This window comes from Macrobrachium rosenbergii, chromosome 4, assembly GCF_040412425.1.
Source record: "Macrobrachium rosenbergii isolate ZJJX-2024 chromosome 4, ASM4041242v1, whole genome shotgun sequence".
In the NCBI taxonomy this organism is placed as follows: Eukaryota; Metazoa; Arthropoda; class Malacostraca; order Decapoda; family Palaemonidae; genus Macrobrachium; species Macrobrachium rosenbergii.
In genome coordinates, this window is record NC_089744.1 from 46,957,233 (window position 1) to 46,975,118 (window position 17,886).

The 17,886-nt window shown below is 41.2% G+C and overlaps 1 protein-coding gene across 1 annotated transcript; it reads right to left on the bottom strand.

Moving 5' to 3' along the window:
* Positions 1 to 7,120: 7,120 nt before the first annotated feature.
* On the bottom strand, positions 7,121 to 14,126 carry LOC136833937 (uncharacterized). Its single transcript, XM_067096221.1, has 4 exons — positions 13,998 to 14,126; positions 11,313 to 11,549; positions 8,157 to 8,335; positions 7,121 to 7,446 (listed from the first exon to the last, which is right to left on the bottom strand). The coding sequence occupies exons 2-4, from the start codon at positions 11,547 to 11,549 to the stop codon at positions 7,239 to 7,241; spliced, it is 624 nt and encodes a 207-aa protein (XP_066952322.1). The 5' UTR covers positions 13,998 to 14,126; the 3' UTR covers positions 7,121 to 7,238.
* Positions 14,127 to 17,886: the final 3,760 nt, after the last annotated feature.

Below are 17,886 nucleotides of genomic sequence, written 5' to 3' on the forward strand. Positions count from 1 at the left end.
AAGTAGGGCGGCACACAGAGTCTGGGGTGGGCGATTTTCCCCAGCCGGGGAGACGTTTCGGGCACATTCAAGTTGACTTTTCGAAGAAGTTGAATCCTCATCAGCGGAAATACTCAACGATAGAGAAAGAGGCTTTAGCTTTAATCTTAGCTTTAAATCATTTTGATATTTATTTGTCCTCCAATGTAGGTAATATTGTAATTTTCACAGACCATAACCCATTAACTTTTTTAAGTCGTTTTAAAAATAAAAATCAGGGTTAACTCGTTGGAGTTTGATTCTTCAGGAATATAGTTTGGAAATTAAACACATCAAAGGTAAAGAGAATGTAATACCTGATGTTTTATCGCGGGCGCATGAATAGATTTTTGCAGTCCTTGATAGATAGTTGTTTGAATAGATCTTCTGGAAGTGTTGTTGGTCGGTTGAATCGTGGTTACCCTGTCTAGCCTGCCAATGGGACTTTTAGTAATTATTATATTAGAATAGGTATTTTATTTTTCAAGAAAAGAAATTGTTTTTCCTTTTCTTTTCTTAAGGGGGGGGTGTTACGAACCCATGAGTTCGTATTTATACATATTTATATATATATATATATATATATATATATATATATATATATATATATATATATGTTGTTTGTTTTCTTGAATTAGTATTAGCTGCCTTTAAGGGTTTATTTGTTGTCACTTGTCAACGATAGTTTAGTCACTCGTCAACAATAGTTGGTTGTTTATCAGTTGTTGACATCCGTATATTTGTTGCTGCAGTGGTTACTTAGCTGCTTTACTTTCATAATCATGGCAGTTTAACCTTTTTGACTAATTGTTCATTGATGGCCATAAATTATTTATTAATACTTATTATTCTCGTTTAGTTGTTCTCTTGTGTAATTGGCTGGTTAAGATTGATACTTATTTCTCCTCTTTGATGGTTGGCTGATGGGCAAACGAGCTGATAAGTAGCCTGGAACTGCATTCGGATGGCGAAGTCACCTACTTACTCCCGTGAGGAGAACTTGTCTGGATTTGCGAGAAACACTTACTTACTCTCGTGAGGAGAACTGACTGGGATTTGTATTGTGGTCGTAGTGCGCACTTTGAAGGCTGTATATTTGGTGGATCCCTCGTGGTGGCCCTGAACTGGATCCTGCCCTTGCTGGAAGTTGTTCCTGAGTTCCTCTGATTATAAAGGTGGCTTCCCGTCGTAATTGCTATCGTAAAACATCCCGACAGAGCTCTCTATCGAACTACTGAAGACTACGACTAGAAGAACGGTTATTCCAATTTTCTGGAAGTCATCCAGATCTTATCCATCGTCATCCAGAGGACCATGTGATAGAAGATCCTGGACCCATCCATCGTCATCCGGATACCTTATCTATCTAAGGTCCTGTATCGTCATACTAGCTGAAGTTAATTATTATTGTTATTATTATTATTATTATTATTATTATTATTATTATTATTATTATTATTATTATTATTTATTTTTATAGTTATTTATTCTTATTATCCTTCACTTCTTTCTTGACGTAGCCCTGGGATCCCAATTGAACCCATAAAATCCTTTCAACATCTTTGGGTTTTAAATTAAATAATTTTTGTTACTGCCTTCGAGGCTAATACGTAACACACACCCCATCAACTGCCTCCAGCCATTGACAGGAGGAGGGCCCCCCTGCCTTTTCTCCCCTCCAAAAAAACGGGGGAAGCGGCAGCCACCCTCACAGGCCGCCACAGCAGCAGCATCCAAGACACCCGGGGGCCCCACACCAGTAGGCTTCTACGTCCACGACGCTGTCTCCGGCAGGATGACGCTGATCAACACTGGGGCCATGCGGTCAGTGTTCCTGCCTTCCAGAGAGGACTGCAGACGTCCGCTGGACCCGGCTGCCTCCCTGATGGCTACCAACGGGTCCCCCATCCTCTCCTATGGCACCAGGCTCCTGTCGTTCTCCATCCCTTGGCCGGAGGTACAAGTGGGACTTCATCGTCGCGGACGTTAGGACCCCGCTCCTGGGTGCGGACTTCCTAGCCCACTTTGGACTGGCAGTTGACGTTGGCCGCAAGCGCCTGCTGGACACCGAGTCCTGCCAGTCCCTGCCCTTGTCGCCGGGCCCCAGGGAGCCCACAATCTGTTCCGTTGCTCCCCACCAGTACGGCTCCCTCCTGTAGGAATTCCCGAAGGTGTTCAAACCCGAGTTTCGTCAGGTGCCCGGGGCCCCTGCCAAACACGGGATATATCATCACATCAAGACAAGAGGGCCCCCGATGCACGCAAAGTTCCGAAGGCTTCCCCCAGAGCGCCTTCAGGAGGACAAGAAGGCCTTTGCCAAGATGGAATGGATGGGCATATGTAAAAAGGCTCCCCGCCCATGGGCCTCCCCCCTTCACATGGTACAGAAAGCAGACGGCACCTAGAGACCCTGTGGCGACTACAGGTGGCTCAACCTCACTAAAGAACCTGACCACTACCCTCTACCAAACATGCAGGACCTAACAGCCTCCTTCCACGGGGCCAAAATATTCTCAAAATTAGATCTCTTGAAATCATAGTTTCAAGTACCAGTAGCTCCAGAGGACATCCCCAAAACTGCCTTCATCACGCCTTTCGGGTCCTATGTCTTCGCCTTCTCCACCTTCGGCCTTAGGAGCGCAGGGGCGACCTTTCGGACTGATGGACAGCATCCTGGGGGACCTGAACTTCTGCATCTCCTATGTCAATGACATCCTGATTTTTTCCAGAACCCACAAGAAACACCTACGGCGCATCCGGAAGGTCCTGCAACGCCTGCAGGAGAGTGGCCTCGTCATCAGGTTTGACAAGTGTACCTTTGGCATAGATAAGGTGGAATTCCTAGGCCACGAAATATCCCCAGGAGGCATCTGCTCAGTTTCATTGAAAGTCGAGGCCGTTGTCAGGTTCCCCACCCCTACCTCCGTCAGGGCTGTACAAGAATTCCTCGGAATGGTCAACCACTACAGGAGATTCATCCTGGGGATTGCGCACACCATGGACCCCCGACAAGATTATCAAGGGCCGTCCGAAGACCTTGGAGTGGGGCCCCGACCAGCAAATGGCCTTCTCCCTGACGAGGACCGCCCTCGCCAAGGCAACAGTTTTGGCCCACCAGGACGCCAGCGCTCCCCTCCAGCTGACAACAGACGCCAGAAACGTCGCCTGCGGGGCCGTCCTGGAGCAAATCATCAACAGAGCCCCTCAGCCCATCGCCTTCTTCAGCAGAAAGCTCAACCCCACTGAGTCCCGCTACAGCACCTTTGACAGGGAACTCTTCACGGTGTACCAGGTGGTACGCCACTTCAAATTCCTCCTGGAAGGTACGCCCTTCACAGTTTGGACAGACCACCAGCCGCTGGTCCACACCTTCACAAAGCTGGGGGATGCATGGTCCTCCAGGCAGCAGCGGCACCTCGCGGCCATCGTGGAGTTCACCTGCACCATCAAGTACCTCCCCGGCAGGAAGAACCCAGTAGCTGATGTCCTCTCCAGGATCGAAATTGACGCAGTGCAGCTTGGGATCGACTACGAGGACCTCGCCCGTGAACAAGCCACCGACCCAGAGACTCCAGCTTACCGCACTGCCATCACATCGCTGAAGTGGAAGGACGTGCCCCTCGGCCCCAGAGGGCCAACACTGCTGAGCGACGTAAGCACTGGCCACCCCCGCCCACTGGTGCCCGCCTCCCGTCGTCGGCTGGTCTTTGACGTCATCCACAGACTGTCCCACCCCTCCAGCAGAATGACAGCCAGGATACTGGCAGAGAAGTTCGTCTGGCAGGGCATACGGAAGGACGTGATGGCCTGGGCAAGGCAGTGCATACAGTGCCAGGCCAGCAAGGTAGGGCAGCACACCGAATCGGGGGTGGGCGACTTTCCCCAGCCGGCGAGACGTTTTGGGCACGTCCACGTCGATGTAGTGGGTCCTCTTCCCCCATCAGGAGGAGCAAGATATTTTCTAACAGTCGCTGACCGCTCAAGCAGGTGGCCCGAAGCTACGCCCATGCAAGAAGCCACCTCCAGTGAGTGTGCAGAGGCCCTCCTCTCCAGCTGGATCAGCCAGTTCGGTGTCCCAGACCATATAACTATGGACAGGGGCCCCGCCTTCCTGTCCGAGCTGTGAACCACCCTGGCACGCCTGCTGGGGACCACTCACCACAGCACCACCGCCTACAATCCCGCAGCCAATGGAATGGTGGAAAGATTCGACAGGTCCCTAAAGGCGTCCCTCATGGCTCGTTGCACCTCCGAGAACTGGAAGTAACAGCTGCCCTGGGTCCTCCTCGGGCTGAGGACCGCCCCCAGAGCCAGTGGCGACCCGTCCACAGTAGAAAAGGTCTTTGGGGAGACCCTTGTAGTCCCAGGGGAACTCATCACAGAGGACCGGGACGACTTAACAATGCAGAGGCTCCTCGACAGGGTTGGGAAGTTCGCCCCCTGCCGGCGGACATATACCGACAGGACGTCCCCCTTCATGCCTCCTGGGCTGTCCTCTGCCACCCATGTCTTTGCCAGGAATGATGCCGTACATCCACCCTTAACCAGGCCCTACAGGGTGCCTTTCCTCATACTTGAGAGAAACCAGAAGGCATTCTGGGTGGCCGTCCACGGGAAAGAAGACTGGGTATCGATAGGCCACCTCAAACCCGCATTCCTGGAGGAAGACATCGGGGGCACTTCCCAAAGCTCCCCCGCAGGAGGTGGCACCCTGTCAGCCCGCCCTGTCTGCAAGAAAACCTCGTGGGTGCCCCCGGAAGGCCCGGGGTCCGGGCAGGCGGGCAACCCAACACACCCATCCACAGGGCACTGAAGAAGACGAACACCCTCCAAAACTGGCATCGAGAAGGCGGGGCCCCATCTGTCGCCCCAGCAGATACTTGCTTTGATCAGACGTTACCTACGTCTTTGGGAAGTATTGTAGAGTCCCTGCTCAACAGGTTCTCTATGATGAACATCCCGTTTTCTGTGGTGCCTTTGTAAAGTCCCCGCTCAACGGGTTCTCTATGATGAACCTCCCGTTTTCTACGGTGCCTTTGCAGCTGACCCGAGGTCGCAGTACTCAGCCTTATTATCATTATTGTAAATTGTACATTTATTACCTGTTCATTTGCCCTTATACATAGTATATGTGTCTACCTGTTCATTTGCCCTTATACATAGTATATGTGTCAGAGTATTTTTTGTGTCTAATCAACTGTTGTTAATCATCCTGTTATCTTTATGTACCTGTCCTGTTTTGTGTAGAGAAATAGTTTTGACCTCGGGTCACTTGTAAATTTTGTACTGACGTCCGCATATACGCCGACGTCCGCACGCCACTTTATAAGCGGGTCGCTTCCTCAATAAACTTTTTACAGTCTGCTCTCAGAGCAAGAGCCCGTGCTGGCACAAGGCCAGCTAAATCTGAAACAACAACATCAATAAACTAGCAGTACTTGTCTTCCTGGTCTTTCTTTCGCACCCTCTCACACCTTCACAGCCGACTTGAGGTCGCACGTACACAATCTTATTATCAGTATTGTGATTTGCATATTTATTACCTGTTCATTTGCCTTTGTACCACGTATATGTGTCAGAGTATTTTTATGTCCAACCAGCTATCGTTAATCATCATGTTTTCTATATGTACCTGTCCTGTTTTGTGTAGAGAATTAGTTTCACCTCAGTTCACTTGTAAATTTTTGTACTCACGGTCTCTGCGTATACGCAGACGTCCGCACGCCGCTTTATAAGCGGGTCGCTTCATCAATAAACCACCCCCACCAAAATCGCTTTCATGCATCATAATAAAGTTTTCATCCAACCTACCCACCTCACAGACTCATCATCAACATAGAGTTACGGGCTGCTCTAGGAGCAAGAGCCCGTGCTGGCACAAGGCCAGCTAAATCTAAAACAACAACAATCAATAAACCAGCAGTACTTGTCTTCCTGCTCATTATTTCGCACCCTCTCACATAGTCTGCAATACTTGTGGGCTAGTTCTCGTTGGCTCAGAGACAATATTAGAACACAGAGGTCTCTGTTAGAACAAGGTTTCCTCTTTCAAAACCACCTTTTTCAGCCACATGAGAGCACAGTTTAGAACAAGACCATCCGTTCACCAAGAAAGAGTTAAAAGTACTCTTTCTGCTTAACATACCGGATAACACTGGTTCGGTATATAATAAGCAATCATATGATTTGCATTTAGAAGGTACGTAACAGGTCAGCAGCCATTTTGTATTTGCTAGTTTTAGTTTACATTTTCTCTTCTTTTTGTTTTATTAGCCTTTTTAATCTTAGATTCTATTTGCATTCTCGGTTTTTGCATCTTTTTATGTTTTACCCATTTAGTCAGGTTTTACTAAGAAAATTCTTTTTATTGTTTTTTCACGGTTTGTTTTGCCTGATGATGACTTTTTTACCTCGAAAGTTTGCAAAAAATAAAATGTTATACCTGGCCTTGGCGATATTATTCGTTGCCAAGCTAAAATTTGTAAGTACCTGCCCTATCACTGGAACAATGTATGCATGTGCATGTATATACTGTATGTTTGTATGTATGTATGTGTGTATATATATGTGTGTGCGTGCATGTGTGTGTGTGTGTGTGTGTGTGTCAGTGATTTCACACCTTAATACCACTTTTTAAAAATGAGAAAAAATGAGTCACCAAAAATCCAATGTAAATTTATTCCTGAAACTCTAGTGCGTGTCATAAAATAGGGTCGAGAGAGATTTTTGACTTATTAATTATTGCAGTCATTTGACTTAACAACAAGGAAGATCTGATATTGAGTCGGTACAATAATAGTCTGTAGACGCTTCATGATGAACATCTTTGGGTAAATTTCTCTGCCACGAACACCAGAGACGAGAGAACTAATCCACCACAGAGAACCAGGTACACACCCATCATGTGGACCATTCGTAAGACACATCCACCACTTGCAGTCTGTATCGAAGAAATATTTTCTTCAGAAACAATTAGGAAAACTACGGAGGGAGACGTCATTATGCACAACATAACAGGCAATTTTGAATAAAGGACAAATATTTTTAGTGCTAGTGTCTCCATTAAAGAATATGGCGCCTTAAATAAGTGTAACCTCGTTCAGAGTTATCTTTTCCAACAAATTACAAACTGTGGATATGAGTTTCCCACCTACGCTGGGCTCAAACGAACATATCCAGTCTTTAGAAGTCTTCCTTTAATTTGACCAAAGATCTTTCGCCTAACTTCTACTTACAGTCACCTCTTCCATCTGGTTAACTTCCTTAGAGTCTTGTTGTTGTTGTTGCTGTTGTTCTTGTTTTCTAATAGTCTCCCTGATTTGTCGAATGTTAATGGTAACAAGTTCATTCACCCATCGGTGTGATAATCCACTCTCAGTAAGTTGACATATGAGTTTGGAAATGGGACGTCTGAAAGGGGCGCCTTTTCTGAAACAGGATTTCGATTTCATTATCTGATTCAATGCTCTTTTTATTGTAACTGTTGCAGGTTATGTAGCCTAGCTGGGTGTGATATAAGGGTTGACATTAAATATTTTATAACTTGCTACAGTGCTGATAATTATAAACTGTAATACAAATTTCTTTGTCGATTTCATCAAATTTTATTTGTATTTTATTTATATTTGCGTTAAAATTTTGTTTCGTCAATGCTATATTATGTGATTTGAAAAAAAGGCTATCACTTGTAGCACATAAAATCAAATCCATGTTAAATTACAGAATCCCTGAAGTACTTCGTAGCTACATTTCTTTTAATTTGAGACCAGAGGAAGATTGTAACCTCTGAATGTCACCATCATCATCAACTGCCCTCTCTCTCTCTCTCTCTCTCTCTCTCTCTCTCTCAGCAGATAACAGCTTTAGCTTATTCGTTTTAAGAAGAAGGGCTGTGATGAAAGTAGCATGGCTATCAAAACAGTTTAAAGAATTAAAGTCCAAATGGGATTGTACAGTATTGTAAACCACTTTACCATTAAAAATCTAAGGTGGTCTGTACAACTAAATTTTATGTAACTAAAACCCAGTCACATACCTTACACAAGCCTGAGTCAGCGTCAGTCAACAAAATGTAAGCTGCTGCAAAGAGGATGTCAGGTTTCATAAAAGTAGCGAATCATTTCGCTTCCCGCACTTACCTGAAGCCCCACCCCAGGGCTGGAACTATATTGTAGCTCTGCTTGCTGATGTAAAAAGGCGACTGACCATATTCGTCTGTGTACTGAGTCCCGATCAAATAGATAACTCTGTCCTTTGTCGACAAGAACGAATAGCGCCCTTTTAGAACTTTCTTCAAGCCTTCCTCTGGGGTGATTTTCTTAGCGGCCATAGGGGAGAGGAGAAAATTATAACTTTTATTTTACTATTATTATTGTGACCGAAATATCTTCAAAATCCCCACATCGCTTCCCTCGGGTGTCAGCACTTTTCGAAGGCAGACGGAGGCATTACAGAAGGAGCGTACAAAGTTACAAAAAACAAAAATACAGCGTAAAATTAAGAACTTACATACAGACGACCAAAGAACGGAAAAACTCGATAAAATTCAAAGGAACAAAACACAAACAGATGAGAGGCAACATGGAAATATCAAGCATAATATCTTGAAATTAGAATAACTTACAAACTAACGTAACTGGGAACAAAGAAAGGGAGCAAGATTTTATGGAAAAGCATAACAGTAATATAGTCAGGGAATACAACTAACGAAAAAATAGAAAAATAAAGCTCAACGCTTTCAAGCAAATGGTGCAGCCGTCAAAGAAAAAATCTAAGATCTAGTGCCATTTACGTGAATGGGACTCCCAGATGTTTCAGTATACAGTATTTACTTAGGGAAAGCTTAAAGTCATCTTCCATTATCTGACCGATGCCACTTGAAGTGGTTGGGGAAAAGTGACTGAGAAACCAAGAGGGCCAAGAGACTTGTCAGAGGATAGTGAAGGAAAGGGATTTGACAAGGGCGAAGACAGAAGGGGCGATGGCACCCTGAAACTGTTAGGTCGTTGAGATAGCAATGCTTTCCTGCCTTCATCATTCATCATCCCCTGAGCCAGGTAAAGTGAATTCGACACTACGGAGTATCTGAGGCTTAGGTGTGTGCTGTGTTCTATGTCGTAATTAAATGGGCCATAACATACTATCTTCCCTTAACAGAACTAAGACTTCAGGAGTTTGTTATTACTTTAAGAGCAGCTACTTGCAATGACACAGCAACAGAATCCAAACCTAAGATTTCTCACTCACAGGCCGCCAGAGTGAAGCGACTTTCAAGCAAAATTTGGCAAGAACAAGGCATTCGTGCTATGGTAGGCCCAGGGTATAACATCCTAAGACTTTCCTGGTCGGGAATTATAACTGTCCCTTGAGATAAACGAACTCAGGACTCATAGTTTAGATTAGAAGACCAGTGCTCTGCCCAAGAGCTACAGAGGCAACAAGGGGGCTCCGTGACTTATACACTTGCGTTTCCCATCCGACACGACTACAGTAATGAAACAGATTTATACTATTGTTGTTGAGTGTGCAACTTCCATTTTGGAGGGGCAACAGTCTACTACAGTATCATTATGTTTATAACTGAACTATTTTCATAGCACATATCGACCAGAAGTGATGCCGACAATCCATTATACATGTAGAAATATTTAATCGCTCACTAACAATTGTCAAAAAACCTTTCAAAGTTAATGGAGGAAAGCAAACGCAGAAGAAGAAGGAAAAGATGTACAACAGCTTGTCACCTAACTAAGAAGGTATATGAGAGAACTGGAACACATGCCTTACAGGATACAAAGAGGTATATTTGAACACCCACAGTGTACTCCTGACTGTAGACTTGAAGCAGCATCAGTGATATGACAAGTAGGATAAAAAATGATTATCAGCAAATGTAGTGAAAGATCAGCTTATAGCTCTATATGGACACTTCTAGAACAACAGTGCAAAAATTGTTTGTGGTGTGTATTAAAGAGACAGAAAAGCTGAGGAATGAAAAGAAGACCCTGAAGAAATAAATCAAAGGAAGATAAGTAAATGTGTTGAAAAACACTGGAAGAAAAACAGGACGAAAAACTGAGATTTACAAAAGGAAGCGGCAAAAACCGAAGCCGTGCTGTTCATGAAATTGAATATCGAAAGCAAATTTGAAAAGGAATATAGAAATGACCTTATGACGTATCCAGTGAAAAGTAATAAATAAATAACTATTTAGATACTAGAAACTAGAACTGTTAGGAGAGAGTGGAAAATGTATGGAAACACTGAAAAGGCCTAATAAAAAATAAACTAGTGAAGTGCAATTGAGAGGCATAGAGCTACATGAAACAGCATAGCATTCTGAGAGGAATACAGAAAAGTGGCTAAACTAGACGAATCCGGTACGCATATAAAACACTACATTTGCACTTATTCCCAAGGAAAGCGTGACCACAGATGAGGTTTGGGAGTGAGCTGTGAAGAACCATATCACAGGCTGCTTTTACGTAGCTCGTAACATTGCTATTCACAGCTCAATCCAGGTCCAGCTAATCTCCAAACAACAATGTATCCGTAAATTTTATAGAAAGGCGTATGCTTGACGCAACTCACGGTCCGAAAGGAAGGAAAGGTATGCAGGTCTATTAAAAGTGGAAAACATTTTTAAAAAATTATGCACCTCAGATTAAACTATGGTTTATTGGGTTCAGCTTTCAGGTTTATAAAAAAAAAGAACAGTAAAAAAGGGAATGTCGTGAATGAAGGGATCTATTAAAGTCTTAATGGAGTTGAATGAACTGATTATATTCGCCAAACTTGAAAATAATGATGTATGCAACATTTATATGTAAAATGTAACGGGGTAAGCCACTTGACTCTTATATGTGGGCAAATCCTTGGGGAATGAACGAAGTGGGGAGGGAAGGAGAGGCACTTAATCTCAGAGCATAATCGCTTTACGAGGAAATTCCTTACAGGTCTTGGTAATCTCTCAGTAGAAGGTACTGCAGTTGTAACTGTCCTTTGCAATCTAAGTGAACTGGATTTTATGAAGAAAAATGACTGATGATTCTCTATTCAAAAAGCATTCTTAGTACAGGTATATTTAAACCACACTTCGTTCTATACGGTGCAAAAAAAATAATGTTTATTCGGAGTCATTTTGAAAATCATCCCAAAATGAAATACTGTATAATATGGGGAAGAGGTAAAGTGATCTCTGGCATAAGTGGTCCTTTGGAAAGATTAATTTGTGTAAGGAGAAATAGAGCATCTATTTTCTGATAAAGTAATTCCAAATAATCAAGCGGCGTTACCTCGTGACGTTTGTAGATCTCCTGAATATCCTTATCCGTGCTATCTCTTAAGTAGATCAGTACCAAGCCGGTAAGGAGGCGGTCATCGAAGCCCCATTTCCAACCGTCCAGATTCACTAGATCACCGAGAGTGTCAATGGGAGGCGTCTTTCCTTCCACCGTCAGGTGGGCAACTAAGGAGGACTTGAACCCTGTCGAGATCAGCAGCCCCGCTATCAGCCACCATGCAACTAACATCTGGCGAGACAAAGATCATGGAAAAACTCTCACAAAAATGGATCATTTCACTTCCTACGTTCGAATAAAGGAAAATCAGTGCACTCTCAACATGGTGCTATCCTTAATTGTTGAAAGATGATGGTGCTGCTAACATATGAGGACAGGAAGATCAAAGTACTAATAAAAAGAAAATATAACTGAAAGAGAGAAATCATGGTCAAGGAAAGAAACGTCACGAGACTACTAACAACAAAAGACAGAAATACCAGGGTCCTCTATAACACAGAGTCTGGTCGTGGCTCAATTAACATTAAGAGGAAAAACATTGTCACTCGACTAAAATATAAAGAAATGAAAATCACAGGTCTCCTAAATATAGAGAAAGATCGTAACATTCCTGACATCTGAAGACAGATGTTGGAACTACTTACAAGTGAAGAGGTAAGATCACGACACTATACCAACATCTGGGGAAAATTGGTATTTCTAACAAACGATTACGAAGCGATATTGTGCCACGAAAAGCAACAGCAAATCGTTGCACTACGACTGACAATGCATAAGTGCTCGTTTTGTCATCAGAGATATCATACAGCAACATTATTTAAATTTAATGACAGTTACCCTATGTGACGGTAGACTGAAAGCAAAGCATTACAGCGTAATCATCAACAAATATCTTTGTTATTAACGATTTTTAGATGGTAATGTTTGGATTTTCCGCCGACAGAATAACGAAAACTATTCCCAATCATACGGAAGATAATGACGCTACCTCATATTATTTCAATTAGGATACTTTCTGCAGGTCTACCCCAATCTTTCTACTTTCTCATATACGCCACTTTCTACATCCTACATCACTTTCCTCCTCTTCCTCCCCAATCCTCTCCACATCCAGCTCCTGTGTTATCCGTAGTTAGCAATGCGATATTTTATTAAGATATCTAAAGCTTATGAGAAGATATTAACTTGTCCTGTAGCACTCGTTGGTGTACTTGAAGGAGGAACTCCCAACACGATCGCGAAACTGTTGAAAATGGCACTGCTTAGAGTTGTCGGTTTTTCTCCGCTGTACTGAGACCTCGTCCTCAGGAGATACCACAGAGAAACTCCCCAAACCACCATGGAGACCACCAAGAATATCCAGACCTCGGCTGCAAGATTGAACAGAAAAAGAGAATAACGAAATGACAGTAGAACCTGTATTGTCCATAAACAAGACGATGAGCATAGAATTATTTTTGGCGGATACAGTGAGGATAACCAGAGAGCATTCAGCACTTCAGATGATTATTATTAAAAGTTTCGAAATAAGGCGATCCAGTCGGGCGCATTTCAGGTACTTTACTCAGAAAACTTCATTCGAAAGAGTATGAGATGTTTTCGATTCCTAAAATCTGAGATTAAAATACTGCATAAAAATGAGTAAACAGATGCATAAGAAAACGTGTGTATTTACTGATATAAAAGTACAGAAAGTTAATGTACATATTTACTGATCAGTTACAATCCAAAAGAAGTTAATCCCCCTCCGACTTCAAACTTGTTGTTAGTGAGCTAAGCATGTGAATGACATCACTTCGTATCGTACGAACAGAAAGTGGATAACCAAGACTAATTTAAATAATGCATCAAAATAAGATCATGATACTCCATACATGAAAAATCGCTGTCAAAAATGACACTGCAAAATTCAATTAAATGCTGAGGCAGAAACCGATATATCAGTCAGTATAATCAAAGACAGAGGAAAAATTAAGATCACTTAGAACTACAGCACTCGTACGACTTGTAGGCTAATGGTGAAGTAATATGCAAATTCTAGATAAGAATTTGCTTGCCCCTCTCATCAGTCACTATACAAAACGATGTAAAAGAAGATATTATCAGCTAAGAAAGTGAAGGAAAATTAAAGAAGAGCATGACCAAACCTTTGGTTTGGAGGGTGACTTCTACACATGAGATCTGGACCTAAACTTTTACAGAGAATTAGGTATCTGTGGTAAATGAGGGAAACTAGACGGATGAAAGGAAATAGTTTTATTGTAAAAGTAAAACTGGAGTAAGCAAACTTTAAAGAAAAGGGACTATCAAAAGAGAAAACTTAAAGTAGAATGGATGTTAAACGCAAACTTAAGGTCGAAAGGAGGTTCATAAAATGATGGAATGAAATGAGTTGAGAGTGTTGCAGAAAGGAAAGAGTTGCCCTGACAGTCGTTCACTCATGAATCCACTAATGGATACACATTCATATAAAACGCACATCACATTCATATATATATATATATATATATATATATATATATATATATATATATATATATATATATATATATATATATATATATATATATATATATATATGCTCATTTGGATAAGTAAGTACATAACATACAAAACTTATACAGTACACAATCTGGTTAAAGGGTGAAACCTTGATTGCAGAAAATGGAAATTCCTTACCCGTAAAAGGCCGCAAGAAGAGTAAGTACTGTGTCAGAGCCTGCGGCTTCAGCGACGTGATGATCAGCTGTTCTATATCAATCGTCTTTTGATGGTCTATGACCGAGGTCCTGTCAGCGGAATAGCCCATGATAGTTGTGAAATCAGCCTCTTTCCTATATATGACGCCCATCATTCCGGTCCAGCTTCCGTTCTGTTGAATGCCGAACTGCATATCCTTTGGAGAACGTATTCCGTAGCTTTGGAGGGACAAGTACATGAGCTGCCATCATTTTGACACAATTACACGCTGATTGTAAATGATTTAAGGCTTCACATATTCAGCCATGGAAATTTCATTTGTAATTACGGATAAAGTGATGTCACCTTGTTAAGGGCATGATACCAGAAAGTAAAAAGAAAAAAAAAATGTGTAAACTATTCAAATAATCAAAACTGATTGGATCCCTCAGTTCATTCCCACTATACATTGCAGCACTTCATCTCTGCTAGAAATATGGAACACAAAACAACAATATTTTTAAAGGTACAAATTACTTGGAAAAAATTATGAATACATAGGAAAAAAAGCGGCATTATACCCCAGATGATAATTACCGTTATCATCCTAGATCTCAGAAAGGAAACAGGTTTTTATGCCCAAGGGGCCATCTAATCTAGGGTTTTGATTTTAATTTGGTGAAATCACATTTAGCGGTAGTTAACAGCTTGAGGATCATCAGCTCTCTTCAGTTGCAGCACTTACATTCATTCTGCCAAGTAATACTCAGCATAAAATCAATTATATATATAATTATGAATGATCAATGTAAGATACAGATATAAATTTATATATAATATACTGTATGTATATATATATATATATATATATATATATATATATATATATATATATATATATATATATATATATATATATATATATATATATATATATATATATATATATATATATATATATATATTTTTTTTTTTCCAAGTAATTTGTGCCTTTAAAAATATTGGTGTTTTGTGTTCCTTACTTCTAACAGGAGATGAAGTGCTGTAATGTATATATATATATATATATATATATATATATATATATATATATATATATATATATATATATATATATATATATATATATATATATATATATATATATGTCTACGTCAATAATTCATAAAAAACTACCTAGTGCCTCAACGCTGAAGGAAATATCCGGGATGAGCCAAATCTAATACAAATAATATTCTGGTAAAAACCATATCCTACAAAAGGAAAAACATATAATGAATGAATACAATGAATGAATGAATACAATACCTAAACCCCGAGCAACAATAGGAACGACAAAATGACAAAGAAAGAACTTACGTAAAATTCACCCGAGGGGAAATTGTATCCAGTATTCGCTTATCTAGAGAGTCCAGCATCACTACCACCCCCCCAGGCCCACTCTCGCCTTGTGCGTAAACTGCGTAAGGTGGGTAGGCTATGGAGACGATATTCAAACGGTGGCCGTGCAGATTGGAAATTTCATCTGAAAATGAGTAGATGTATTTGCTTATTCGACATATTTACTGATCTCTGTTTACTGCGAACATTGTTCATATCACCATTATTGTTCTTAACACTAGAAATGGAAAACATTATGGCTGCTATCACCAAGTCATATGTTTATTTGCCCAAATACTGTACCCACTCCACAAATGTTTGCTTCTGCATGTCATGTTCTGTAAGGGTTTCCATTTCCTAAAGACGAGATGATCACTCAAATATTATGAAGCACAGTTTTCTAATCCTTGGAGCGAGCAACGTCTAATCCGCGAGGATAAAATAAATAAATAAATAAATAAACAGTGAATCGTGTATCATGAGATGCTCACCCGTGGTTATCTGGTGAGGAATGTCTGATCCCAAGGGCCAAGAAGACAGGAGCCAAGTCTTTGGTTGTCCATCGTTGCAGTAAAGGCATCGGGTGTACAATCCAATTTGAGATTTGGGAGTTACCGATGGAAGACGAGTGAGGACATCTTCTGCTGCACACAAAATGACGGTGGGGGTAACAGTTAACAAAGGCTAGTCTAAATAGGTTAGATTAGATTTGTGCATTGGTTAGTTGTTAGTAAGTTACTAGAATTCCTTTTCCTATACAATTGTAAAATTCAATATTAATTTTTCCAGTTTATCATTCCTAAGACATAAGTCAGGCTAGGTGAGTTAGTTATACTGCAAAATAATAACACTTCTATATCATAACTGTTGTCATAACAACTAAAATAATTGTTACTGGATGATTACTTCACTGTACATATCTTAACAGAGACGTTAACACAAAGTTGAATTGAAATTTAACTAAAGAAAATGACAACATTCGACTTAAGCCATATAGGGGGAAGCCTACTGAGTAGCGCACGCTACCCTGCGACGTTACGCAGGAGCACAATTTAGTATTTGGTATTTCAACACACTTCACAGAAGAGCAAACAAATTTTCTGATGACGAACGGGCGCGGTTGGGAATTAATCACGGCTACACAACTTGAAGCACAGCTGACCTCCCCACAACCTCCTTTTAACGCCGCCGCTAACATCGTTCGTTGGACATCAGGAAGCGGCCGCAGCAGGCATATACATTTGCAATTCCATTGACCCTAATAATCGATGCCTCTTCTTTATAGCTACATACTAGGGAAATTATTTTTTATGTTTTATTAAGCAAAACTTGTTTAAATTTCCTTATTGTCTGGCAATTACAGAATATTCTCTTTGCATTAATTTTATCATATACGGGAAATTAAAAAAAAATACTAGTTATTCCTTCATGCATTGTCAAACAATCAGATTACTCTTTTACTTATACTTGATGAATTTACACACATACACATACTGACACACAAGCACACACACACACACACACACACACACATATATATATATATATATATATATATATATATATATATGTATGTGTATGTATATATATACATATATATATGTATATATATACACATATGTATATATGTATATATATATATATATGGCAGGAAATGGTTCTGGAGAAAAAAAAAGCACGACAGTCATTGCCATATTCATCCTCATAATCCTGCTGAATGGAGGATAGAATAAACCTAAGTGTGCAGGAAATCTCAACAACCCCTGTTACGTCATAAGCCTTCACAGACAGTTCATCAGCGGGACTTCGCACCTCTCTATAGCAACTCACTTACTACCTACTGCATATCTAATGGTCACTCCTTTTCAAGACCTCTTGTGACATATCTAAACAGTGCTATCAATTTTCCCCCATCCTTCCTCCTAGCACTTCATAATCATACCTCTTTTTCATCAGCTCATTATCCTTCATTCTCTCCATGTGACTCAAACCATACAAAAGCTGATCCATTTTTTCACATATTCTAGTCTTTTTTTTCCGTCCCTTGGCATCGTTTTTCTTATCCACCAATGCAAAATTTCTTATTCACCAAATACTAAGTAAACTACTCATCTTAGCCGTTCAACTGCTATCACTTCATAGAATAGAATAGGGTAGAACAGAATACAGAATTTAGGTCAAAGACCAAGCGCTGGGACCTATGAGGTCATTCAGCGCTGAAACGGAAATCGACGGTACAAAGGTACAGGAGGAAAACCTGGCAGCTGCACTATTAATCAATTGGTAGGAGAGGGTGGAAATTAAGATGGAAGAAAGAGATTATGAACGGAGATACAGTAAAAGGAATGAAAGGGGTTGCAGCTAGGGGTCGAAGGGACGCTGCAAAGAACCTTGAGTAATGCCTACAGTGCACCACGTGAGGTGTACTGACGGTACTACCCCCTTACGGGAGCTATCACTTTATGGAAGTCAACAGCCACACTTTATTTCCTTAATTAAGGAGAGTTAG

What these genes read in the sequence shown, in the direction of transcription:
- LOC136833937 (XM_067096221.1), bottom strand. Translation starts at nt 11,549, where the DNA reads ATGTTAGTTGCATGGTGGCTGATAGCGGGGCTGCTGATCTCGACAGGG. An exon ending in AGATCTACAAACGTCACGAG is followed by an intron (nt 8,336 to 11,312) that starts GTAACGCCGCTT and finishes ATGGCCGCTAAG; the next exon opens with AAAATCACCCCAGAGGAAGG. An exon ending in GCCCTGGGGTGGGGCTTCAG is followed by an intron (nt 7,447 to 8,156) that starts GTAAGTGCGGGA and finishes ATCCTGTTTCAG; the next exon opens with AAAAGGCGCCCCTTTCAGAC.